Source organism: Puntigrus tetrazona, chromosome 19 (assembly GCF_018831695.1).
Source record: "Puntigrus tetrazona isolate hp1 chromosome 19, ASM1883169v1, whole genome shotgun sequence".
NCBI lineage: Eukaryota > Metazoa > Chordata > Actinopteri > Cypriniformes > Cyprinidae > Puntigrus > Puntigrus tetrazona.
In genome coordinates, this window is record NC_056717.1 from 16,056,349 (window position 1) to 16,083,510 (window position 27,162).

General features: G+C 37.1%; 1 protein-coding gene across 1 annotated transcript in view; it reads left to right on the forward strand.

The window, feature by feature from the left end:
- The window catches only part of kcnh8 (potassium voltage-gated channel, subfamily H (eag-related), member 8), a 38,559-nt gene extending 11,397 nt beyond the window's left edge, over nucleotides 1-27,162 (forward strand). Inside the window, exons 4-16 of the mRNA XM_043217046.1 lie at nucleotides 2,358-2,488; nucleotides 2,586-2,820; nucleotides 3,646-3,803; nucleotides 8,329-8,533; nucleotides 11,847-12,065; nucleotides 12,917-13,116; nucleotides 14,712-14,961; nucleotides 15,775-15,989; nucleotides 16,727-16,765; nucleotides 18,602-18,822; nucleotides 18,955-19,070; nucleotides 21,626-21,681; nucleotides 24,801-27,162. Coding sequence (XP_043072981.1) covers nucleotides 2,358-2,488; nucleotides 2,586-2,820; nucleotides 3,646-3,803; nucleotides 8,329-8,533; nucleotides 11,847-12,065; nucleotides 12,917-13,116; nucleotides 14,712-14,961; nucleotides 15,775-15,989; nucleotides 16,727-16,765; nucleotides 18,602-18,822; nucleotides 18,955-19,070; nucleotides 21,626-21,681; nucleotides 24,801-25,307 — 2,552 coding nt within the window. The 3' untranslated portion in view covers nucleotides 25,308-27,162. The remainder of the gene's footprint in view (nucleotides 1-2,357; nucleotides 2,489-2,585; nucleotides 2,821-3,645; nucleotides 3,804-8,328; nucleotides 8,534-11,846; nucleotides 12,066-12,916; nucleotides 13,117-14,711; nucleotides 14,962-15,774; nucleotides 15,990-16,726; nucleotides 16,766-18,601; nucleotides 18,823-18,954; nucleotides 19,071-21,625; nucleotides 21,682-24,800) is intronic.

Here is a 27,162-nt window from a genome sequence, read left to right on the forward strand (position 1 = left end):
TTTATTCTCAAAAATAATATTGATGGGTTTTTTCCCACTACACCCAACTTGTAGCAGGGGTACATTATTATTATTACTATTATTATTATTATTATTTTATTTTTTTTTTTCTTTTTTGTTTTTTATATTCTTTTTTTAAAGACTAAATCTTAAGGCATGAATTAGTTATTTCTTAATATTAAATATAAATGATTATCCATTGCAAAAAACTGGGAAAACCTAAACAAACGAAGATAATTGTATTTATTATAGAAAGAATTATAGCAACTATGAACTCTTGACCCTGTCATTTCCTTGACAAAATGTAGTCTATTGTTTACCCTGGAAACAGCAGTGTGCTAGCGTAATCATAAAACATGATGTGTGGAAAAATAAGGTCAATATTTTTGTTATGCTTTAATTTCAGTTCAGCTGTATTTTTATCAAGTTATGCAAAACGTGATCATTTCTACTAAAGAATGCTGTTAAAAAGAACGGACAATCTAAGTTGCGGAGAAGATGGCTTTCAAAAAGGACAGTTCAAGTATACATAGTTATATACATAAACTATTGAGAATAAAAAATGTGTTTTAAGGGATATTTTATTTCACAGTCCATGGGACCAAATGTGTCAGTTGTGTAAGAAAAAGCTTCATATGATCCCATTTTGTGCTTGTCTCGTTAAGGTGAGGCAGGATGAAAAACTTGTCTGTTTATTGTGTGACTGAGAACCCGAATCAGATATTGGCCTCAAGCACCAGAGGAAACGGTGCGGAGCAGGGAATCCCAGTGCAACTGTGTATGTCCTCCTCTTTTTTTTTTTCTTTTCACACTTTCGCCTTTTGTTCCTTTCTCTCTCCCTTCTTCTCTCTGTTTCTCATGACCTGTGCTGCCGGTAAATTGGGAGTACATTTATTAGGATCTATAATAAGTGTTATGCCGCTGGTCTCCCTGCTGACTGCAGCCTTTTATGGATGAGTTTCTGTCGCCCCTCTCCTCCTCCGGCCCTGCAGGCTGAAGTGATCTCTATCCTTCTCTAATAACCAGCTTCCCAGCTTTCGCTCTCACTTCCTAGCCCTTCATCTCTCTCTCTCTCTCTTTCTCCACCCATGTTTCTCTCTCTGTCTGTCTATCGCTCCATCCCTTCAGTCCTTTTCCTACTCCTGCTTTGGTTTCCCCTGGTACCTTGTTCGGCAGGGTTGCAATGAGTGACATTTTTCCCCTGTTGCCCTCGGCGATTGAGACTGGCAGCCTGGCTGTCTGCTTGTTTCCTCAGCTGGCTGATTTAAAAATGCTACATGCTACACATTTGTGCTCACACACACACACATATATTACTGGTCAATATCCACAGAGACTCCACACATTTCATATGTTTTTGTCTCTGTCTCTAATAGTGAAACCATTGCACTACAGTACTCCTGCTGGCACTTTTTGTCTGTTTCATTTTTATTTTTGCTACCAACAAGAACTAACACTAGAACTTTCTGTATGTCGGTGAGAAAAGATTATTTCCATCCAAAGTGTTTTTAGTGGAGATTGAAGTATTCTTCACTGAGCTCGCCATATATTCAGCCACTTTTATTTGCTGATAAGCCGATTTCAGCAACTTGGCAGCAAAGTTCTTGGGTTTGTTCAGTTCATACTAATCCGTAGTGGTTTTGTTGTTAGATTTTCAGGTTTGTCAATGCTAAAACACTTCTGTGAATCAGCACAGGAAAGGACCCTGCCGAAAGGACTGGTTTAGTTGAAGACCTGAAAGACTAAATCAGCTGAACCTACTGCAGTATTTAGCTGTCACTTGATTGGCTGAAACAGATGTGTTCAACATGGGAATGAGAGCGTTCTGGCAGCAGAGCCCCAACTAGCGGAAACCAATGGTGTAAAGCAGGTCACCAGCAGAAAGGAAGTTATTCTTGTTTCATATCAGCTTTTGTGTAACAGCAGTATGGAGGGCAATAGATGGAAAACAGGCCACTTTGAATAAAACTGCCCTCGATGCATAAAAGTATTGAGCAAAAGTCTTTTTCTTCGCGAAGCAACAAAAAACACTCTAAATTATACACTTTCAATCACCAGTGCAATTATGTTTTCTGTGTACATAACATTTTCGAAGCTGGGATTCAAGGTGTTAGGGGATGATGGCTCAGATGTTTTCTCAGACTTTTGTTTACTTTATTTTAAATTAATAAAAAGAAATACAGAAAGATGATATACAACAGCCTCAGCAACACATGAATTTGCTTACTGTGTGCTCCAGTGTTGGTGTCTTTATGAATTAATGGAATTTATTTTGCGCAGTGTGTTTTTGTTTTTTTTGACGGATTGCATCCCACATTGCCCTTGACTTTCATAACAACAGTCCAACCTTTCCACAGAGTGCCGCCGCGAGAAGGTCAAGGGCGGGTCTCCGTTTGGCTCCACGCGGCTGCGGTCTAGCACAGTTCTCTACCATATTTCCGGACACCTGCATAACCGTCAGAAACAAAGTAAAATCAAACTTAACAAGGTAAGACCGTTAAAATACTAAGGAAAGAGAAAAATACAGAAACTGATGGACGTAACAGGACCAGTGACTTTACCGGAATTGTGTTCTCTCTTCATAGAATGTGTTTGGCGATCCGCCCGCGCTTCCTGAATATAAAGTTGCAGATGCCAAGAAGTCCAAGTTCATTCTTCTCCACTTTAGCACCTTCAAGGCGGGCTGGGATTGGCTGATCCTTCTGGCTACATTCTATGTCGCTGTGACGGTGCCGTATAACGTTTGCTTTATCGGTGATCAGGACTTGACACGTAGCACGACTGTCACCGACATTGCCGTTGAGATTCTTTTCATCATTGGTAAGAGAATCCAATTTTCATCTTTGACATTATATTTTATCTGTCAATTACCTAGTATGTTTTTCACAGTGAGTCTGATTATGATTTATGACATTATCTTTGTTCTATTACATGTATGTCTTTACGCATGACTATAATGGGGTCTTTAAATCAGTTTCAGGCTCTTTGACATCTTCCATTAACCCTCTGTGGTACAGCGCCGCCGCAGGGCAACATATCATTGTCATTTAGTTTCCTTTGTTTAGATTTAGTTTAATTGCATTGTAGGAATTAAGAGGGTAATTTTTACAGAAACAAAAAATATTCTTTAAAACGTCTGACATTTGAGTTTCTCTCCATAACTGATCCTGAACTCTTTCAAGAAACACACATGCTGTGCTCCATTATATTTCCTGCATCTTTGAGCTTAAATAGACATTTCTGTCAACAGATTGTTCGCAGTGTAAGAGTAAAGGATGTTGATCCCATTTGATTTGAATATGAATGAAAATATGAGTGAAACATATGCTACTGATTTCAGTTTAGCGTAGTACAATAACAGGTTGACCTATAATGTATTTTAACACTGCTCCTGAACTTTGTTTCGCCTTTGTGATCCTGATAATGCCTCTATTTAGAACCCCCGGTGTTCAGATTTTGTGACAGCGCATGAATTTTTCATTTTCCTATTGTTAGTCTGTGATAACAACCCGCTTGATATATAGCTAGCAGAAAACCATTTTTGCTGTTATAAATGCTTCAGTGGACAAACTGTCATTCATTGAGGTTATGCTGATGGAGTTTTTTGTAAAGACGCTGACTCTGCTATTTCTGTTGCCTCGCCAGACATTGTGTTCAGTTTCCGCACTACATACGTGAGTAAGTCGGGGCAGGTGATCTTCGATGCGCGGCAGATCTGCATCCATTACATGACCACCTGGTTCATCATCGACCTGGTTGCCGCTCTGCCCTTTGATCTCCTTTACGCTTTCAAAGTCAGCGTGGTGAGTAATGCATATATTAAAAATATGTAATGAATGTATCAGGAAAAAAATCTGTGTGAAGTTCTGGGAACATGTTTTCACAGCTTTCAAATGCATTTTAAATTTATTACATTTGCATGATTTTGGAGAAAGAGCAGATCCACGCAGAATCTGTGCCTGCAGGAAATGGGACACATGTACACTCCGTCACTAGCATTTTTATTAAATATTTTGGTAACCCTTTGGTAACCTTTTTTATGTGTATGTAAATAGATTCAACTTCTGTAAATCTAAATAAAGGGCAAGTGTTGTATTCTAAAAAAAACAGCTTAAAGGATGAATGATTAGCTTTTAGGAGTAATAGAATTTCGTTTTATGAAATTCAAACGACAATTATGACAAATATAGAACTGTACAGAAATTGAAATCTACATGTTATGCTAATACACACTATATACAGGCAATGCTGATGTTATTAACATTAACAATTTGAGAAGAAATATAACAGTAATAATAATTTGCATGGTTTGATGTGATATGAGTTAAGTGATTGTTAGACTTAATCATGTTTGGTAGCAACATCAATCTTAAAGTCAAATAAAAAAGTCACATAAATAAAGGCATTGTATGTTTTGGATGATTACTGATAAAAGTCTGATATTTAAAATGTCTAACGTAAAAATAAAACAGTTAAAATGTATTAATTTGTTTTACATTCTGCAAGTGTATATAAGCATCACAACATTGAGCTTTATGACAAATTTATTTTAATTTGTTAAAGATTATATTTAATTTCATTTTTAGATAATTCATATTTTTAAGATTGCTTTCATTGCCATCTAAAAACTTATGTAAGGTTTATCCAAATTAAAAATGCATTTTGCAAACAGGTTTTTTTTTTTTCAAAGTATAATGTGTGAAATGATCAGTTTTAGTAATCTGATCTGTAAACCGCATATTATGTTATGGCTACTTTTTAATGATTATTGTGCTTTTAAAACCACGGTACTGTAAAATACCTTAACTTATACCTAAATCCAATGCTGTCGAAGCATCTTGTACTTGCTAGGAAACACATGATTTTCAGGAATAAAATATATGCCTTGAATGCAATGCAAGATAAAAGCATCTGCTAAATATGTAAATGTATAATTGTAAAGTACTTTCAGTGCATTTCACCATGCTGAAATCCATTTACTGTGGAAGAGCTTCCTCTAATTAACAGCAGAAAATGCAAAAAGTCTGTAGATTTCCACCTGGGCCTGTTTGAACAGTCATGCCCAGACTTTCTGATATTTCTTTTTTTTAGCCCCTCCAGCACTGTATTTAGCTCAGTGATTTGTTTTGCACTTCTTTAAGAGTAAAACAAAATATTGAGCAGCAGCTGGGTGACCCTGAGTGGGTGGACCGTGAAGTCCTTTTGATGACATCATGGATGTAGAACTTTTAATGAGTGATCCTGGGTTCAGGTACAGATAAAGATGTATAACAGTCTCTAAAATTGGCTGACACTGCCTCTGATGACTCCTCTACAAAAGCAAGGGTCACGGGCTCCTGGTTTTAATTCACAGAAAAAGACAGTCAGCTCTTCTGGCCAATCCAGACTGGCGGAATCGATCAGTGCCACTTGGACACACACACTTACAGTGATGACACATGCAGTAATGAAACCCTGCATCCCTCTGTACAGCAACACAATGAAAGAGTGCTTGAAATCCACTGAGGCTTATTAAGAGAGGGAGAGTGAAATGCAGTGGACTCTACTTGAGTGTTTCTGTAATACAGACCTTGTTGTCTCTGAGATGTTCCCTTAAATCTGCTCCAATTACAGATTGCACCTCAGCTCCTCTAGTATCCCTTCACAACTGCCCTTCAGCTGCTCTACACACACACACACACACACACACACACACACACACACACACACACACACACACACGAACATCAAAAAAAGTGAAGAATAATGTTTCTTTTATTTTATTCTCTTCTATTCTCCTCTCGATTTCCTTTTCGAGTTTAATTCTTTACCCCTTTCTCTTTGATTTATTTTCCATTCCTTTTCCAATTTTCTTTTCACCACTTTCCTCTTTCTATTTCCTTTATATCATACCCAATTTCCATTCTTTTACTTCAAAATTTTCTTATTTCTTCCTCTTTATTTTTCCATACTAAGCAATTTCCTTTCTTTTTGTGCTTAATTATTTTGTTCATGGACAATTTCCATTCCTTTTTACAAAATCCTTTCTATTTATTTTTCTGTTTTCTGTCCTCTTCTATGCTCATTCCCCTCTTTCCCTTATCGTCTATTGTGACCAATTTCGATTTTTTTACTTTTCATTTTCTCTTCACTCCCTTCTTCTGCTTTACCATATCCTTTCCTGTTCTATTCAGTTTCCTTTTCCTCTTTTTTTCTTTTCAGTCTCCTAATTTCATTTCATTTACTTTTCGTTTCCCTGTCCTGATCCATTTTCATTTTGTTTGTTTTCCTCCTTTTCTACTTTTTCTACTCTTTATCCTTTCCTTTCTTTTTTATTCCTCTCAATTCCTTTCTCTTTACTCTCTATCATCACAGTTTCCCTCCTGTCACTTCCTTCTCCTCTTCAACCACCTACACATTGTGAGCGGTGTGAGTGTATTAGTTGGTAATACACAATGACATATTATCACATAAAGATCAGTATATGAACTCCTGCCATGGCCTTATACCCTATCCACCTCCATTTTCACCCCCCTTATCTAATTTTCAACCAGCTGTTAAGTTCAGCCTTTTTGTTTCTCCAGTGACATTAATGTTCATTGGTTTTGCTTCTGAGACCATGATCTCCTGATGTTTATTAATATTTGATTGTCAAGTGAAAGATTGTGGCCATTACAACGTGGATTATTATTTAATGCTGCAGGGACGTGAAAGGCTTGGTTCTCATAGGGTTTGTCTGTCTGATTATAATAAGAGAGGCTGTGATGAATATTGCCAACCAGTTACCGCCTGAAGCTCTAGACAAACTGATCTAATAGCAGTGTGTGTGCATCTGTTACTGACCTGGTAGTGTGGATGTGTGAAAGTTCGTGTTCAGGTTAATACAAAGTGTTATTTTTATGTATGCAGTCATAATGAGTCTGTAGTTATGGAATATATATGGGCTATTTAAAACTCTCTCACTTGCTCATTCACTTTAAACCTGCTTTAATACATAAAACATTACACATAAAAGGAATTTATTCCTTTATCCTGCCGAGTATATAGAATAACATGTCTGCAGGGTCTAACATTAACTATAATATATATTTTGGTTTCACACTTTCTATGTTACTGTGAATTTACTGATAAATTATTAAGAAATACTAATGAACCTCATGTACTTACAGAACTGCATAAACTGAGTTCCTAGATCTTGCATGTTACTATTGTTGATGGTGTAGTAATTACTAATAAGCTAATGTAAAGATGGGCACAGAAAAATAAATAGTTTAATATCTTTTTAACATGAAATTCTATTTTACATTATCTTTACAAAAAAATGTAGTCCATATACTAAATTTTAGATATTTTTGTGATAAATTCGGTCATATTTTCAAGCCATTAGCTTTGTTCAGTACTCACCGTAAAGTGAAGAAGTGATATTGCTCCCCATATTTTTATTTTGGTGTCACTGCATTGATTTCTAGGAGAAAAAATCTACTAAATAAACCTCTGATGGTAATGTAAACATTGTTAAAAATGTGCAAGTTTTGATACATGAAAACATTTTCTATATATTTGAATTGCTTGCATCATTTACATTATCAGCAGTCAGATAATTTTGTCAGCAGTCAGTTGTTTTTAGAATTAAAGCATTGGAATGTTTCGGCTGGTATCCCTGTTTTTATTTGTCTTTTTTAAACCATGAATGATGCATTGGATTGCAAACCACCAGAAAAGGGTAATATAATGATTGTTAAATTGAAAAAAACGCACATACTTAGGCATTCTCCTTATTTTGTATGTTTAAATTCTTCATATCCCTCAACTGCAGTCAATTTCTTCTGGTTTATTGTCTTGTTTATTAGTGGACGGTTTATTTCCTTTCACCTGAGAAAATGTGGTTATGCATGACTGAGATGGAAGAAAAAGAAGAGAGAAAAGATGTTTTATACCACAATAATTGGCCCAAATGTCTCTCAGTCTAATGATGATCTCTTAAATATTTTAATCCCAGTTATCTCAGAGCTCGTACTTGCATGCTTCACCAATATTCAAGACACCTGTGACCTCTAAACATCTGCTAGGAGATGGTTTTGTTTGTTGTATTGTATTGTACATCCCTCTGTATTCGCTTGCTGAAAGTACAATTATATGAATATGGTTTTGACTTGATGTTTTTACTGTAGATTTACAGTGCCATTGCAGTACTTTAGCAGATATTTATTGCTGGAGTTGTGTTGTTTAATTAGGTTTTAACTGATTTGGATTTACTGCACTCATTTAGCATGACAGGCATGTGCCCTTCACAATCCTCAAATGCACTTGCATACAGAGTTAATGTGTTTCCCCTTTCCCCTCTGCCAGGTGTCAGTGGTGCATCTGCTAAAGACCGTACGCCTGCTGAGGCTCCTACGTCTGCTGCAGAAGATGGACCGCTACTCCCAGCACAGTACGGTGGTGCTGACCCTGCTCATGTCCATGTTTGCACTGCTGGCTCACTGGATGGCCTGCATCTGGTACATCATTGGCAAGAAGGAGGTGGAGAGCAACGCAGACACCTGGGATATTGGTGAGACCAACTCACAAAATTGACTCATTGACTCGCAGACAGAATGTGAGATAAAACCCAGGCTTGTTAATTAAAAAATTCTACCTGCATTTTAGCAAAAAATTACCTAAATTAACAGTAACAGTAGCAGTAAAACACCAACATACTGTGCTCATACTTAAAAACACTTTTACCGTGGTATATCGTTTCTAAACAAAAACGCATTTTACTTTTGCATGACACAACTAGCGTAGTATGTACAGTATGTCATTTCTGACATTGTTAACTTGCTCTGTAGCCCACCTGATACTGCAATGGACTAGTGCTCAAGTATGTATCCTGTGAAACACTAGTCACAGTGTTAAATAAAAGAGCACAATGATTTGCGGCACTGATGCTAAAATGCTTACTAAAACGCAAAGGGTTACTCTACCCAAAAATTTAAATTTTGTTATTAATTACTTACCCCAGTGTCGTTCCAAACCCGTAAAAAAAGCTTTGTTCATCTTTGTAACACAATTTAAGTTATTTTAAATGAAAACCAGAAGGCTTGTCCCATTGACTGCCACACAATTTGTCATGGTCCAGAAAAGTGTGAAAGACATTGTCCATCCTTACAAAAAAGGATTTTTGTACATTCATAACATTGCAGTTGTACAACAGATGGCAGATGGAGTATTCTGACAATGTTTTTCATACTTTTCTGCACCTTGATAGTGCAAATTATATGGCAGTCAAAGGGAGAGTGACAAGCCTCCTGGTTTTCATTCAAAATATCTTTGTGTCCCTAAAACAAATGAAGCTTTTACGGGTTTGGAACGACATGGAGGTAAATGATTAACAACAAAATGTGTAGTTTTGGATGGGTTTACATTTTGTTTTGTTAATACTATCATGTAGGTTTAATGTAGGTTTTGTTGTTGGTGTTATGTTATTTTCAATCACGACAAATTATTAACTTTTAGCACATCTCACCGAACATTCTTGTAAATGTACAACATGTACCAGATTAAAATTTACATATTCACATTTGTGAGTTTGATATAAAACATATTTTGTTATGTACTCGCTGTGCATTCTAATTAGAAAGCATTGCAAAAAGTGCAGCAAGCAATGCAATAATATTTTGCTGAAATGTCAAAGTCTTTCCATTTTTTATTTTTTTTATGCCATGTTTCAAACTAGCTAAGAAATTGCATAATTTACCCTCAAGTCCAAACCTATGTAACTTTATTTCTTCTGTGGAATTTTTTCTTCCATACCATAGAAGTTATTTTGTACTCTACTGATTGTAATTGTATGGCCAAAAAACACTAAGACACCTTTTTCTTAATAATCTTTGTTTTTGTTTTTTGGATTGCACAGATTATATAAATGTTTGAAATGGCATGAAAATTAACAACATCTATTTAGAGATTAATTTTTTTAATTATTAAACTGAAGCAATATTGAAAAGTGGTTTAATTGATTCAGTGAAAGTCTGGGTCTCTTAAGTGCAATCAAAGCGGAAATTAATCTGATTGAAATGCTTCGTTTCGGGTTTGAATGGATTTGTTAAAGTTGCATTATGGACATAATATGAATTGATTTAATCTGACATGTTCGGAGCGAGACAGAGAGAGAGCGATGAAGACACCAAGCGATAATGGAAGGCAGAATTTATAGTTACAGAAGAGGAGTGATAAGCCTGACACTGTTAGATGGTGTTATGGACAGTGATAGCGGAGGAGAAGGAAGATGGGAAGAATGCACCAGGGACAGCAAGCAGTGAGTGAGTGATAGAGTGAGCGAATGGCAAACAAAGCAGTCACCCAGACGTGGTGCTTCGGGCCTCTCTCTCTTCATCTTGAATGCAGGAGGGGCTGTAATTAGGCCCAGTGTGCTGCTCCACGGTCCGTAATGACGGATCGCTGTGAAAGTACCAGGATTCCCACTGCCCGGTCCCCGATCAGTATTGATGGAAAGCTGCTGCTTCCCCTCGGCATCCGACCACTGACCCCCGGCCTGCTCTGATGGGCAGTTACTATAGCAACACTGGGCTGGAATCTCCTCTCTGGTACCCTGTTTTAGATAGTGTAGAATGTGGCAACTGATGGGTTCCTCCTTATCAGCAAACACAAAGATTGTTTCATGAAGAAAGCGATGTGTTTGATGAACTGCTTTCCAAACAGTTGCTGTTAGTGATGAAACCAGTTCTTGTCTACAACAAATGCACAAAAATGTACTGTGTAACGTCACTGATTCAGTTTGAAATGCTATGGTGAAGAGTGATTGTTATTCGTGGTCTTTACATAGTACGTTTTTGTTAATGTAGGGCTGTGAACAAATGTTATGTTTCGATATTGAAACTCGGGTTAGAATGGTATCATTTTCTGTCATCATTTTTACACCCTCATGTTGTTCTCAAGATGATTCATTCCAGTTTTTTTGTACAGTTTTTAATTTTAAAAACTAAAACGATTGCTATGGTTGCTTAAACTATTTAAAATGTATTTTGAATAAATACACGTAAAGTTAACAAAGGAATTACTTTCCAAATTCACAAAAAACACCTACTGTCCAAAACGCACGCCAAGGCTTCATGTAATATTTTAAAAACACGGCAAATAAAAATATTGTAGATAACTATTTGTTAGAATTTTTGAAATGACTTTTTATATGGATATATTTTAAAGTGTAATTTATTCCTGTGATAACAAATCTACGCTTTCAGCAGCCATTGCTTTAGTATTCACTGGCACATTATCCTTTAGAAAATATTAGAATATGTCGATTTGGAGCTCGAAAATACATTTCCTGTTATTTTCTGTTTTATTTTATGTTAGAAACAATTGTGCCGTTAACATTTTTGAGAATTCACTGATGAAAGAACAGAATTTGGTCAAAGTTTATATTAGGTGGCCTTAACTGTGTGTACTTATATCAAAATATTAGTACAATGTACTTATTGTGTACATACTGTATTGCAAAACACTTTTTTAAAATTTTTGTTTAAAATATTAAATTAATGAAATGTGATTAATTTAAAAACATGCCCAAAACCTCAAACAACAAACACAACCAAATTTGAGGAAAAGTTTTTAGTTTCTAAAACAGTTCACAGAAGGGCTGATATCGGCCCTGAAACAGGTCACTGAATGTAAGAGAGTATTGTGAACACATTGTAAAAAAGCTATTTTTGTGTTATACGGCTGAGTATTCCTTTAACCATTGTGTCAGTTAAGTGTGTGTTAATTTTCCACCATATGGACACATATGAAACTGATACATAAACACATTTCAGTGTGAGATTTTAATTGGACGTCACATTTTCTCCTTTGTCTTGCTCTCTAAGGTTGGCTGCATGAGCTTGGGAAGCGGTTGGAGTCTCCGTATGACGGGATGAGTATGGAAGCGGTCAACAGAACGCTGAGCAGTGGACCGTCTTTGCGGAGCATCTACATCGCAGCGCTGTACTTCACCCTCAGCAGCCTGACCAGCGTGGGCTTTGGAAATGTCTCTGCCAACACAGACGCAGAGAAGATCTTCTCCATCTGCACCATGCTCATTGGAGGTGTGTGTGTGTGTGTGTGTGTGTGTGTGTGTGTGTGTTTTCTGAAAGGTTGAAGTTTAGGAGATATTTTTAGATATATTTGGAGGTATAACAAATGTGTATTATCATTAGGATCCAAAAACTGGAGGCTGTATGTGTCTGCTGCTTATTTAGAAACCAAAAACAAATTTTAAAAAATCATTTTCATTATGATCCAAAATCAAAAAACAATCCCTGTTAGTTTATAAAAGACAATACAGGAAAACAAATTGATAAATAAAGTAAATAATAAAAAAGTCATAATATCTTTTGTAATCGCATATGTTAATGTATGTTTGTTTGTTATTAAACATGATGAAATTGATATTAGGTCACACCATCTGTTCGTATTCAGACTTCATGGCCTTTATTTTGTGAAATGTCACCCTTCGCCATGGGGCAGCTCTGCTCCCTTCCCAAACATGCAATAATACCCAATTACACACTCCAACACATATGTACACATTCAGTCACCACCTGTGTATTATCAGAGATCTTACAGAAAACAAATGCCTCTAAAATAAATACACAGGTTGGATTGTTACAGAAATAGAAAGAATCCATAATGAGATTTGTCATTTATGACTGATGACTCTTTTCTGAACTGATTACTTGCAATACTCCACAACAAAAATCATTTTTAAGAATTTTTTTTTCTAAAGATTTTCTTTTATCGGGGACAATATATGGATTTACTTTTTTTTGAAAGCTGCATGCTAAAAAAAAAAGTCATGTTGATAATTCTGAAACTTTCAAGTGAACTTCCATGACTTGTTAGGTCATTCAGGCTTAATGTACATTCATGCATGTGTGTGTCATTGTGTCTTTGGCAGCTCTGATGCACGCTCTGGTCTTTGGCAACGTGACGGCCATCATCCAACGCATGTACTCGCGCTGGTCCTCTTACCACACACGCACTAAAGACCTGAAGGACTTCATCCGTGTGCACCACCTGCCCCAGAGCCTCAAACAGCGCATGCTGGAGTACTTCCAGACCACCTGGTCTGTCAACAACGGTATCGACTCCAATGAGGTAAACCCCACGCTTCAGAGAGTATTACACAACACAGCTGAATCATTTGACGTTGCGGAATTCCTTACAGCTGGACTGTGTGAGATGATGTTCCAACTTTACAAGCATACGGTGTGCCTCCCACTGCAATCCGATGTTATATATAGTGTTACATATTGGTGCAGAATAAGTGGGTTACATTAAACTTCTAAAAAGTCACCTCTAATATCAGCTCTGTCATGACAACTCTTGGGGATTTTAGCATGGTAATGTACCAAGACCTGTTACTATCAGTACATCCACAGACATGCTGCTCTGAGCATTTAGGAAGTATGAAATAACCCCAAAGCAGATCTATACAGGTGGAGCTGGGGAAGGTGGAGGGTTCTGAAGTGTGCTGCAATTGCTACAGCAAGCAATGGCTGATTGTTTGAATGTTGGGCAGAGAGCTCATTGGCTGCTGATGTGAGAAGACACCAATCAGCAGTGCCAAGTGAAAGACTGTTTGATTATATCAGATTAAGTTCAGCATGCGCCATCTAGAGTTTCATGACAGATATTTTTATAAATCTCCTATTTAAAAAAATATAGATAAGCCAGTGAAGTCAAACCTGCACTCGTCTAGTGAGAAATGTGTAGCTTAAAAGTTAGATTGAAGTATAAATAAATAATAATAGTACAATAATATATACTTTTTAGTGTCTAATGATAATTTAGTATTATTACATCAAAAGCATAAATAAATAAGTAAAATAGTTTGACCCTTAAAACCAATATTGCTCAATCTCTGATATATCACATTACATCACATTTACATAAAAAACGTCATCGTACCATCACATTATAGTACTGTAAGTGACATACTATAATGAAATAACATTCTGAAGCCAAGAGCAAAGCAACAGCCAAGGCAAGTATGATTAAGATAGACAGTTGGACACTGGAGGAGGGAATGACTGCGTGTGCTCCGTCCTTGAGCCTGGGACTTTATTCCGGAGTCAGGAGAGGGAGTGGAAAAAAAATGAGATGGAATCTAAACACCTTGCTAAATCACAGATTTATGAATAATAGATGGTGAGGCTGATGGCCGGAGAGCAGAAGACAGAGAGCGAGAGAAAGAGAGAGGGATGTGTGTGCCGTGAGTGAAGGGGAGAGTGACAGATGCCATTCAGTCAGGCTGAAGGATGGTTGCATATATGGATGGATGAGCAGAGCAGATGAAGGGTGGCGGAGGGCAGGAGTGAGGCATGGCCGGAATACTTCCAGTTTTTGTTTTAAGGGTGAAAACTCATAAAGCCGCATGCTTAATGACTTTAATGCCAGTTTACTGAATGTAATATGCTGTTACATAAGTTCTTTCTTAGTGTAAATAACTTTTTTCCTTTTTATTTTCACTTTTATTCCTTTCTTTTCCTTCTGTTGCCCTTTTCTGTCACTTTTCTGTCACTAATCTTTCACTTTTACTTGTCTCTTTTCTATTTTTCTTTTTCATGTTTCCTCCTATTTTCTTTTTCCATTTTCCACGTCTTTTTCCTTCACTTTCCCCTTTTATTTTTGCCTATTCTCTATTTTCTATATTCCTGTTTTTTTCTCTTCTTCCTGTCCACTCTCTCCAGCTCTTGAAAGACTTTCCAGATGAGCTGCGTTCGGACATCGCAATGCATCTGAATAAAGAGATCCTAGAGCTGTCTGTCTTCTCCTCTCTGAGCCGTGGATGTCTCCGCTCTCTCTCCCTGCACATAAAGACTTCGTTTTGTGCGCCGGGCGAGTACCTTCTTCGTCAGGGAGATGCTTTACAGGCTCTTTTCTTTGTCTGCTCCGGCTCCATGGAGGTGCTAAAGGACAGCATGGTGCTAGCCATCCTAGGTCAGTTTACACAAACCCACACGCAAGCAAACTGTTTATTTCAGAAAAGCGCAATGTAGTTTTAGTGCTCTGAGGAACTCGTATGAAGGGGAAAAAGACTGCTTCTCGTTAAGTGAAGACTTCAGGGCCCACGTGTTCCTACAGTTGCCAACAAAAGCTGCTCTCTGTGATTGGTCACTCTCTCTGTGAGGCTTCACACACGCAGCAGGCTCATAGGACAGTGGACCAAATGTGCGAAAAAATATAATCCCCATCATCCTGTTAGATCCTGTCTGTGTGTGTGTGTGTGTGTGTGTGTATGTGTGTGTTTGTGTTAATATCACCTTATGAGTTCTGACAGGAAAAAACACACACTATCTTTTTCATCTTTCCCTCACACGCTCTCTCCGCCCTGCTGATAGAGGAAGGTCTCTCTGACATTGAGTTCTCAGAAGGTTCACTTCTGCTAGATCTTGTGTGTTTACATGCACGTTCACTTTCTTAAACAGTATCTTTTGCGCCTCTAATAGAGCAGTTTGTAGCCCTACGGTGTTAAAATGCTAAACAAATTAGCATTTTCGAGCCACGGCTCCTTTGGGAGATTGTAATGGGTTTTGAGAATAGCCGTTTCTGAATTATTAGTAAAATATGGTCTGCGGTTAAAGCTACTTGGTCTACTTTATACATACTCCTAAGGGAACCCTATGGCAGGTTAGCCAGTTTAACCTACATATATGCCGTAGTGATATCTGACAAAATATATTATATTCATTATATTTATATATAACATATTCATCTTCCTCTCGTTTATGTGTTCCTGTGTGACACGTATAGGTAAAGGCGACCTGATTGGTGCGAACATGTCGGTTGGTGACCGTGTGATAAAGACGAATGCTGACGTGAAGGCGCTGACGTACTGCGACCTGCAGTGCATTAATCTGAGGGGCCTGTATGAAGTGCTCGACCTGTATCCTGAATACTCCCACCGTTTTGTGCAGGACATAACACACGACCTCACCTACAACCTGAGAGAGGGACAAGAGAGCCATGTAAGATATCACATGACCATTGTGAGGCTGAAATTTCTCCTTCATTTATTTATTTATGGTTGTTGGAACCATTAATGCATTTCGGTAAAAGCCTGACCTGATCGTGACCTGATTCAGTTGTTTGATTTCACGGGCACAAGATTAATATTGTTTTTGGGACCCACCAAAATATTTTTTATCTCCTCACACAAAGTGATACATACACAGATACCATTTTGCTAGTTTACTGTAAAATAAGAGCTGAATTTTCAGCAGCCATCACTTTAGTCACACGATCCTTCAGTAATCATTATAATAGGCTTTTGGAAAAAAAAAAAGAAAATAACATTTTATTCAGCAGGAATATATTCAGCTGTTCAAAATGACATTTGCGTTAGCAGTAAATCACTTTAAATTTGAGACGTGTACAATATTTACTATTAATATTGATAATATGTCCAAAATGATTTATTTCTGATATGCCATTACAGTTATATAAATTTGCCAGTTTACATTATTTTGATGTTGTTATATTTCATTTTTTCAATTAAAATCATCAACTTTTTGATTTTTCGGATAGCTCTACTGAATAGAAAGAATATCTTTTATTTAAAATATAAATCTTTTGAAACATTTTAAGCAATTGAATATATCCTTGCTGAATAAAATGGTCTCTCTTTAAAAAACAACAGCAGACCGGCCCCAAACTTTTGAACAGCAGTGTATGCTTACATATTGTCATATGTCTCACCTTCCAGGTCATATCCAGGATGTCCAGCAAGTCTATGGACACACAGGTGCGTCTTCTCCTCAGCTGTCAATCATTCTGCACTTATCCACTAACAGTGCTGTGTTGACTATAATAGCTTGGGGCTCATTTCCCTAACAATGATCTACCTCCCGCCTCATTTGCCTAATGAGGGAAGCTAAGAACACTACAGCTCTGAAACAGCAGGGAGAGAGAACGAAAAATTGATGATGATGGTGGTGATGATCATCTTCCCCATTCCCTGTCCTTCCATGCCTGAAGCAGTAATCAGGAAGGGAGCGGCGCTAGAGGAAGGGGAACGGCGCGTTTAGGGGCGAGGGAGGGGTAAAAGGAGGAGCGGGTGGTTATTGAAGTGCCGGATGACTGACTGCTTTGGGAAACTGCCGCTCTTTCAATTACAGTGTGAGGGAGCCTCAATTATTCAACAGGGAAAATGACCAAATTAGTGTACGAAAAGTGTAATTAATCAGATATATATAGAAGAAGAGTGGGTGAGTCAGATTAAAAGAGAGAGATGGGGAATACCCCTCACATTTATTCAGTCTCTTTGCCGTGTTTTACCTCTTGACTTTTCTGCCACCTTTCAGTGGACTGACATTTAAAGTGTTCTATAAATGGAGATTGTTATTTCCAGCCAACGTCGTTGCAGAGTTTCACTGTGTAATTGGCAATGCGTGTGAGCACCGTGAGGTGTAAAGCACAGAGAAACCCATTATACTGACTATTATTGAACGGAAAAAGTCAAGCCTTTAGGGTTCGTTCTGACATGATCTCTCTCACTCATCCAACTACGGGTCAAAGATTATTATGTTATCAAAGCTGGCCAGTTGCTTTAAATGTCTTGTAGGTCAAGTCTTCTTGAGGTCATTACTAGTGAGGTCAAAGTTCAAGTAATAAGACCACTACCATTACATGAGTTTTACCTTAGGACATTCGCATTGCTGCGTTTTTGCTGTTTCATGGCCTTTGTCTAATTGGTCCTTGAGGGAAACTGTGTAGGTTGTTTTTAAGAGTGTTTTCTGTGTGTGTGTGTGTGTGTGTGTGTGTGTGTGTGTGTTTGTGTTTGTATGCCCCAGTGGTACCCACATTTATCTATCTATCTGTCTATCTGTCTGTCATTTAATTTATTCATTTTCTTATTTTCTCTTTTTTCTTTTTTTGTTGCAGTAGAAAATGTAGAAAAACATTTGTGATATCATTTTCTCTAGACTTTTTTTATTATTTGTATCAGTGAATCAATTTAAAATTGAGATGTGTATGATATTTAATTAGTATTAATAATTTGGCCAAAAGTATTTTTTTCTTATGCCTATGCAACTATAGTGATATAGATTTGCCAGCTTTGATGTTCTTTTATAATTCTGTAAAGGATTTTTTTTTTATTTAATTGAATCATTGAATTGTTAATCAAATCAATTTGCTGTAAAGCCAAATAATCACATCCCCAGTTTTTCTTCATCTTACTCTCTATAAAAAAAGTGAAAAATATTTAGCAGTATTTAACATTGTTTATTAAATGTATATAAATAAACAGCGTCTTTTGAGAGCAAGCATTTAGGTAATTATTTACTGCTACAGTGGATAAGGAGAAGATGACAAGCAAAATGTGGGACCAACATAAAATATTCTAAATGTCACATAAAAGCCTCTAAATGACTGCTTAGGAAGAAATTTTCTAAGGAGCGGGCAAGCACTGTCACATTAGCTAGATGTTCTTGTTCTGTCACATTAACTAGATCTACTTTTGTTTCATTGTTAATAATGAAAAGTCAGTCTTTTTTTTTGTTGAGTCATCCAAGGTTAGTCATCCAACTTTCAGCTGGCCTCACACAACCTTAGCGCTACCTCTTCTGTCCAATCGTAGATAGAGGGAAGGGGAAATGGAGACGTGATCCAGTGCTATCCACCAATAGCTGAGCATCAAGACGAGGGAGATGATGATGATGAAGACGATCAGATACATTATCTCAAAGGTGGAACCAAACAGAAAACGCACCTGCAGAAAAACGATCACCAAACCAACAAAAAACTTCACATTCAGCATACCACTGTCACAAAGCCTGACCTTGCAAATCTCAGCCCAAGGTGTGCACATGCCCACACATGCATGCATTTAAAAAACATTCAAAGATACAGTATTTTAATAGACATTTGGTCACTGGAGCATGAAGGACTCTGTGAGAGCAGTAAAGTGGATTTCTGTTTGTGTGTGTTCAGGGTCGTGGACGGCACAGAGGACAGTGATGGTACAGAAAATTCACACACATTTATATTTTCCTCTGGCCATCAGCACACCGTCAGTGGTGCAACTAACACCACTGCCACCACAGCAGGTGAGTGAGTGTGTATATGGATGAACATCGGCATCTTTTGTCTTAATGCCAATATTCCACGACTGACGCACAATAAAGGATCACTCCATTCCCAGTATTTATTAATAATGATATTTTGTTTATCAACCTAAAAGATCAGCACACCCCAAAGACATTATAATTTGCTGAAGCGGTACACACCTTCAGGCCTCAGAGTTAGTTTTTTCATCAGAGCAGATTTGGAGAAATTTATCATAACATCACATGCTCACTAATGGATCCCTTCTAGAGAATGGGTGCCATCCAGACAGCTGATAAAAACATAACAGTAATTCACAAGTAATCCATACAACGCCAGCCCATCAGTTTACGTCTTGTAAAGTAAACCCCTTTACCCCGTTTCAAGTTTAAACCGTCTCTTCTGGAAAAAAAATGCAGCTCATAATCCATAATAACAATTCCTTCAGTGAAAAAGTCCATCCCTATTGTCTTCTCACATCAAAATCCACTGGCGTATTATTTTTGTTATAAAGTGGTGTGAAAAGTGTTGACCGCCATCTTGATTTATTTTTATTCTTTTTTTTGCATGTTTGTCACACTTTAATGTTTCAGATCATCAAACTAATTAAAATATTAATCAAAGATAACACAAGTAAACACAACATGCTGTTTTTAAATGAAGGGATATGGTGCGCCCCTTTGGGACTCCACAGCAAACCACAGTGAGAGCCATTTCTCCACAAATGGAGAAAACATGGAACAGTAGTGAACCTTCCCAGGAGTGGCCGACTGACCAAAATGACCGTAAGTGCGCGTCTATGAATCATCCAAGAGGTCACAAAAGACCACACAACAACATCCAAAGAACTACAGGCCTCACTTGCCTCAGTTAAAGTAAGTGGAGTTTTATGACTCCACCATAAGAAAGTGACTGGGCAAAAATGGCAGAGATCCAAGACGAAAACCGCTGCTGAGCAAAATAACATAAAAGCTTGTCTCAGTTTTGCCAGAAAACATCTTGATGATCCCTAAGACTTTTAGAAAAATACTCTGTGGACTGACTAGACAAAGGTTGAACTTTTTGGAAGGTGTGTTTGCCATTACAGCTGGCATAAAACTAACACATTCAGAAAAAGAACATCATGCCAACAGTAAAAAATATGGTGGAGGTAGTGTGACGGTCTGGGGCTGTTTTGCCGCTTCAGGACCTGGAAGACTTTCTGTGATAAATGGAACCATGAATTCTGCTGTCTACCAAAAAATCCTGAAGGAAAGTGCCTGGCCATCTGTTTGTGACCTCAAGCTGAAGCAATGGCAGCAGGACAGTGGTCCAAAATACACCAGCAAGTCAACCTCTGAATGACTGAAGAGAAACAAAATGAAGACTTTGAAGTGACCTAATCAAAGACCTGACCTGAATCATATTGAGATGCTGTGGCATGACCTTAAAAAGGTGGTTCATGCTTGAATTCCTTTCCGATGTGGCTGAATTACAACAATTCTGCAAAGATGATTGGGCTAAAATTCCTCAACAGCTTATTAGTTATCAAGTTATGACAAACCCTTGTAGTTTGTAGATTGTAGCTGTTGCTGCTAAGGCTGGCCCAACCAGTTATTGGGTCCAGGGGGCAAGCACTTTTTCACACAAGGCCATGTAGGTTTGCAATTTGTTTTCCTTTCGTAATAAAAATCTTAATTTAAAAACTACATGTTGTGTTTACTTGTGTTATTTTTTTATTCATATTTAAATTTGTTTATCTTAAATTAGCTGATCTGAAACATTAAAGTGTGACAAACATGCAAAAAAATTAAAAATGTAAATTCAGGGAGGGAGCCAACACTTTACACACCACTGTAAATGGTACTTGCTCTATGAATATTTCTCTCCTGATTCAGGCGAGTTGACTTTCAGTTGTATTTTAGCTGGAAGCAATGGTTTGAGGTTAAAAATGTTTGAACGATGAATTTGTTTCACATATGTTCAGTTCATGAGTCACTGGAGTCATTTGGATTACTTGTGAATGTATTGTTTTTATTGTACATTGAACTGTAATTCTGACGGCACCCATTGACTAGTGGTGTAATGCTAAATTTATCCAAATTTGTACTGATAAAGAAATAAATCGTTTACATCTAGGATGACGTGAGGGTGAGTACTTTTTTTTTTGCAAATTTTCATTTTGAACTTTAAAGGAATAGGTCACCTACAGCTTGTGTTGTTTATATCTGTGTGATTTTTCTGTAGAACACAAATGTCTAAGCTGTTCCTTCCCTCTTATTCACATATATTCATTGGTTCTTAGTGTTAGTGTGAATGAAGGAAAAATTATTATTTGGTCTTTTCAACACACAAAGACTTTCAGAAGCTTAGAAAGTTTGAAAAATACCTCCTTTTTTGTTTCTTGGAAGAAAGAAAGTCACACTGGTCTTGAAAAGCATGAGTGTGAGTGATGACAGAAGGTGACAGAATTTTCATTTTTGTGGTGAACTCTTCCTTGAAGTCTTTGTAATGAGTTTTTACTGGAAGTTCTGTCAGTGTTAGGCAGTTGGATGTAATTGTTTTTTTCTCTGTGCAGAATTAGCAGCTAAATCAGAGGACACCAGAGGACAGCTACGCCACCTTAACCAAGAGGTAAATGATTTTCTGTTTAATCTCTGTCAGTCTTTTTTTTTTTTTTTTTGCTGTGTAATTTAGCGGTAGGTCTGCACTTACAGTTTATTCGAAAAGTGTGTGTTTCATGGGCGATAACTCTGCAGTAAATGTGAGTACTGACAGATCGAAACCAGCGCAGCTCAGGTGAGCTCCTGGTGCCAGGTACGCACAAGCCATATGGCGGGATGCTGCAAGAGAGGAGAAGGGGGTGTTATTCAAACACTAGAGGACATAAAACTCATTAGAAGAGGAAAGTGGGACTGGCCCCATGATGATGGAAGAGAACATTCCCACATTCCAGATTTCCACAACGCCCTTGAACCCACCGCATGTGGTTTCCCGCGATTTGCACACGTACATGATTCTGTGTAATTCATTATAAATTTAAAGGCGGTTTGTAAAGATTTGTTTATTTGAGAAAAATTGCTTAGAGTTGTTGCTTCAATTCAAGGCTGATTCCACATATTCAGTATAAAGGTGTATATGAATCACGTTCTCTGGACTTGTGTTATTATTTTTGTCGTGTGCCATGTGTTCCGTTTGACCTACTTTTAGTTAATTGTCTCAGCGTTTACACCTGTGTCTCGTTTATTAAGTAATTCCGTAAAGTATTTAAGTCCTGTGTTTTCAGTTCAGTTTGTCCGATCTCATCTTTATGTGCGTGTGATTATTGTCTTATCTGCCTGCCTGCCAGTATTTATATTGTTTATTTCGTCATCTGAGTAGATTAAAACTCTTTATTTTCATTTATACTCGTTGTGTGCTCTCCTGCTTATCACACGCGGGACAAATATATATACTTGTACATGGAACATTTTTGAGCTATTCAAAAAGTACCAACTCACATAAATGTGCAATTTCTAATATTAAAGAAATATTAGCATTAAAATGAACTGAACATTAGGCATTAGTGGTGCCAAAGGCATTAATGTTTAATAAAAATCCAAGTCTATGTTGACAATTTTGATGTATTTTTCCATGTTTTTCCCCAGTGTAATATATTCTCAAAATCCTAAATGAACTATTTAATTACCACTGCAGTATTTAATCACATAATTGAGTCCAGGTCGGACAACGACAGATAACTGTGGTTCAGCTGAGTGCTAGCGTAGGTATATAAATCCATCTGACATCCCACAGTCTTGATTGCCAGCCCACGGCTTTGACATGAGGCTTTTGACAGGTAATGTCGTGAGAGGGACACCCTGCTGCTGAGCCTCTTCCTCATTTTTTCCTCTCTATCTCTGTCTCTCGTATCTCACTATATATTTTTGACAGCCGGCCTCTCAGCAGGATTTTGTTGTAATCCATGCTTGATTCCGTCTACCAAGAGGATGAGTGCACTCTTCCTGTTGTCCCTTCCTGTTTGAAGCTGTTGTCTTGTACCTCCCTGCCACTGATGGCATTTATGGATCATTACCCAATTACCCTCATTATTTGGTATTATCACTTGTTGGCACGATTCTGAGGGTGACTGCCAAATCTGTGTCCATCTGAATCTGGATCATCTGTGCTGTGTTCTGGACCGTCACGAACATTATTACTCTGAGCTTATTAGGGGATGTGTATAGACTCGAGCCCAAACAGTGCAAAAAGATACAGAGGACAAGTGATTACAGGAATCCAAATTGAATATAGGGATCTGTGGTTATATCGTGATAACTGTGTTGGCTCACTTCTAGAAAAATCAGAGAAAACGTAATGCTGGTGGCTTTATGAATGGAAATTGCTTTTCTGGTGCAAGACCTAATCAACTTTTTGAAACTGCTTTATTTGGAGTAACCCGAAAATGCATTTGTTTTTAGCATAGTTATGAGCATTGTTGTATATGAGTACGTGCTATTGAAATATTTAATTTTATACAGTTTTTTATGTTTCTTAACCTTTTTACATGTAAGTTAGAACTTTTATTTATTTATATAAATTCATTTGTTCAGGTGTTATAATTTTCACCAACATTCAAAGGCAAAGGATCAGTTTCACCTGAAAGCTGCTGGCTCTAGCAGACAATAACAGATGAGGAGATGCAGAGGGACAACCCATGCCCTCACAAGATATTGCTGTTCTGTTTTTCTTGATGGTGCACCTCTTCTGAAAATATTTAAAATACGTCATGATATACTAAAACATATTACCAATTATTTCTTAAACATCTTTTTAAACAGAATTTTTTTAACAGTCAGCTCTGAATTTTATCTACAGCATACTTTAAAAAAGTATTTAAATTGCTGCTTTAAATTAGTTTAACTTGTTACTCTCCACAAAGAAAGCCAAGGAAGCTGGCATGGCATCAAAACATCAACTATCCAAACCAATTAAAAATTCATGTTGTGCATGCAGGACAAACAATGAATTTTAATAAGCAGCAGCTATTCTGCTGCTTGAATCATGCATATTTAATTTACTTTAAAATGTTTACTGTAAAAATTTCATAAAAATTTTTATGTATATTTGTTATGTCAATTTTAAAATAAATGTATGCAGCATGTTTCAAGTACTACTAAATACTGGAATATAATAATTTTATTATATATATATACATATATTATCATTATCATTATCATTTATTTTGTATATTTTTATAAACAATACTTGCAATACCTGTTACTGTATCAAAATATTTAGCATTGCGTAATGTTATACTGAAAAGAGAAATTAAATGAATTCAAATAGCATTCAACAAATCCAAAAATTATTTCAAAAGAAGAAAAGATGACTAAAATACACTTTTTGTAACTGGAAAAAATGTTAAATGATTTAAAATCCAAAAAGCTGTCACTGATACTAAAACCGCAGTAGCCTCAGTCAGTGATTCTCTATTGTGAAGAAAGAGTATCACACTATTACACTGTATTTATAATCCACCACTACTAACACTGACTGTTTCATTAATCGTGTGCTGAAAAACATTAATCATATACTGTGCTCTACCCTAAATACCTACTAAATTAAATATTAAATACTGTTGCTTTTGTACATTCATTTATAGTCATGAACTAACGAATCTGTTTAATATGGATCCCTAATGACAAAACACAAACGTCTCTGTTTCCTAATGCCTGTAAAGGTCAAGTGTGACGCCTGTGTGTGTCTTACAGGTGAACTCTCTCGGACGGGAGGTGGCTGAGCTGGGACGAGTCATGCGGAGTCTTGCCTTTCTCATCGAATCCATGATGGCCTCTCCTCAAACACCGGGTGTCTGCGCATCCACGTTTACCTCGGGACATCCATCACCTCCCGTCCCCTTCCCGAGCCAGGGTTCTTCTTGGACAAGCCCTCCTTTTTCTTCACCGATGCACCCTGGAATACATCCAGGAGGACTTGTATCCCATCCTCTCAGGCCACAAGAACTGCAGCTGGTCTGCCCCACAACGTCTCCCGGTTCTTTTCCCATTACATTTTCCTCATCCCCCCACACAGACAGATTGAGAGAGCCGTTATTGACCCTTTCTCCGCACAGCGCAGTCGCTCGGACCCGCTCGCAGAGCCTGGAGACACCGCTTCCGCAGCATCACCAACACATCTCACACACCCCCGGAACTTTACCCAGAGCTGGGCAGCCATCGCTGGGAGAAGGGGAGGATCTCAGGTCCCTGGGTTTGTAGCAGTCAATCTTTAAAACGGACAAGTTCCACTGGAATCTGCGTGTTACCTGGACTCAGGACTGGACTGATAAGATAAGTGGTACACGCACTGCCAAAGCCATGGAGCACTGGTTCCTTCGAAGATATACATGTTTACCATCTCAGTTTTTAAGATAATCTCTCTAACGGCATGTCTTACAATGCTAGAAGCTAAAGGGATATCTCTCATCCGGAAAAAACTAATTGAAACAGCAGAACGTTTAAACAACCAAAAGTAAAACAAACTCGTTATTCAGATGTTAACTGCATTCATCTAAATACGGTTCATATTGAGTCAGCTGCAAAATCCTAAATTAGCTATAAGGGCAATTTACCTTTTTATGTCAATTTTAAAAAGAGGTTTTACTAAATGTTTAATTTATTCTAATCATCACTGCCTACATAAAGTCCCTCAAAAACGTTCTGTGCAATGAAAAGTTACAATTTATCAACACCATCTGGAATGTGCTACTAGTTATCATTTTGACAGCGTTCCTCAGGTTTTAAATTGAAATTATATTAATGCAATTCCAATAGCTTTAAATGGAATAGATACTAAAATACACAGTTTTTTTCTAAAAACGTGTGCCATAATGTCATAATGCACTATTCACCACTTCTAAGGAGGAAACTTTAATCAGATGTTAACTTTTCATTTTGGAAAATATGTGTTTCTACCTTGGAACATTCCTTCAAATACTGTACTTCTAAGAATTTTATGGAAACATGGCTGAAAAGATACAATTTTCATTGTTTGAGTAGTAAAAGGAGAAGACTGAAGAGACCCCCTAATGATTTCTATTAGAAAATCAGCTCTTTAATCAGATTTTTTAAAGTATGAGTTCTTCTAATCAAGCTTTGCAGTGCTTGATAACCGACTTTATCCTCTTTATCCTCGGATTAGCCCTGTATATTGTACAAATGCATTGTATCTGCTATGTTTAGCAAACTTAACTAGTTGATGGGTTGTCTAAACAACTAGTCAGTCTTCAATAAGCACTGCATAATTAATAAATCATGTCATTTACACTGAATACTAATCATACTAGTAAGGCATGGAAGATGTTTGAAAACTGCCAACGACAAGCTGACAGATATTCAAATAAATAAGCTAAATAACTAAGCTTTAATTGCACAGAACTACCATAGTCCTCACATAAAAAGAAGATGGATTACGCATAATAATGGGAACATTGCTCACAGCAGGCAATCTGAAGCTTGACAGTAATTGTCTTGGAATTTATTGTTGAAGGTTGTGAATTAGTTACAAAGCGGTGCTTTGATGACTGTAGCGATGAGGTTTTAAAAGGGGACTATTTAGAAACTTTTTGGAGAGGGCTGTATGCAGGACAGGTAACTTGTTAGACTTTTTGCATGCTAAATTACGGCATGATGACAGCATGCTAAAAGCCTTTGAGAAGCTTCATCCCCTTTTAAACACCACTGCTAATGCTAAAATCACAGAAACTGGTAACACTTTCCATATGGTTTGTTCAAATTTGCTAATGCATTTTGTATTCTAAACTAATTTCTATAGCATTTATTATCCTTCATATATTTATTAATGTTAATTTATGAATGTATTTCACTTTATTCTCATTTTTTAATACAACAATTAACATATTTTGTAACAGTGTTTTTGCTTGAATTTCACATTTTAAACTGTTAAAAAGTGTTGATGAAAATATAAACAAAATTAGAAATACTGTCTTGGCAACTGACTGAAATAGAATGAAAAATGACAAACTAAATAAAAAAAGATATAATACTGAATTCTAATTATAAAAAAAAAAAAACTAAAAACGTAAAAATGAAAATGAAAACACACATAACCAAA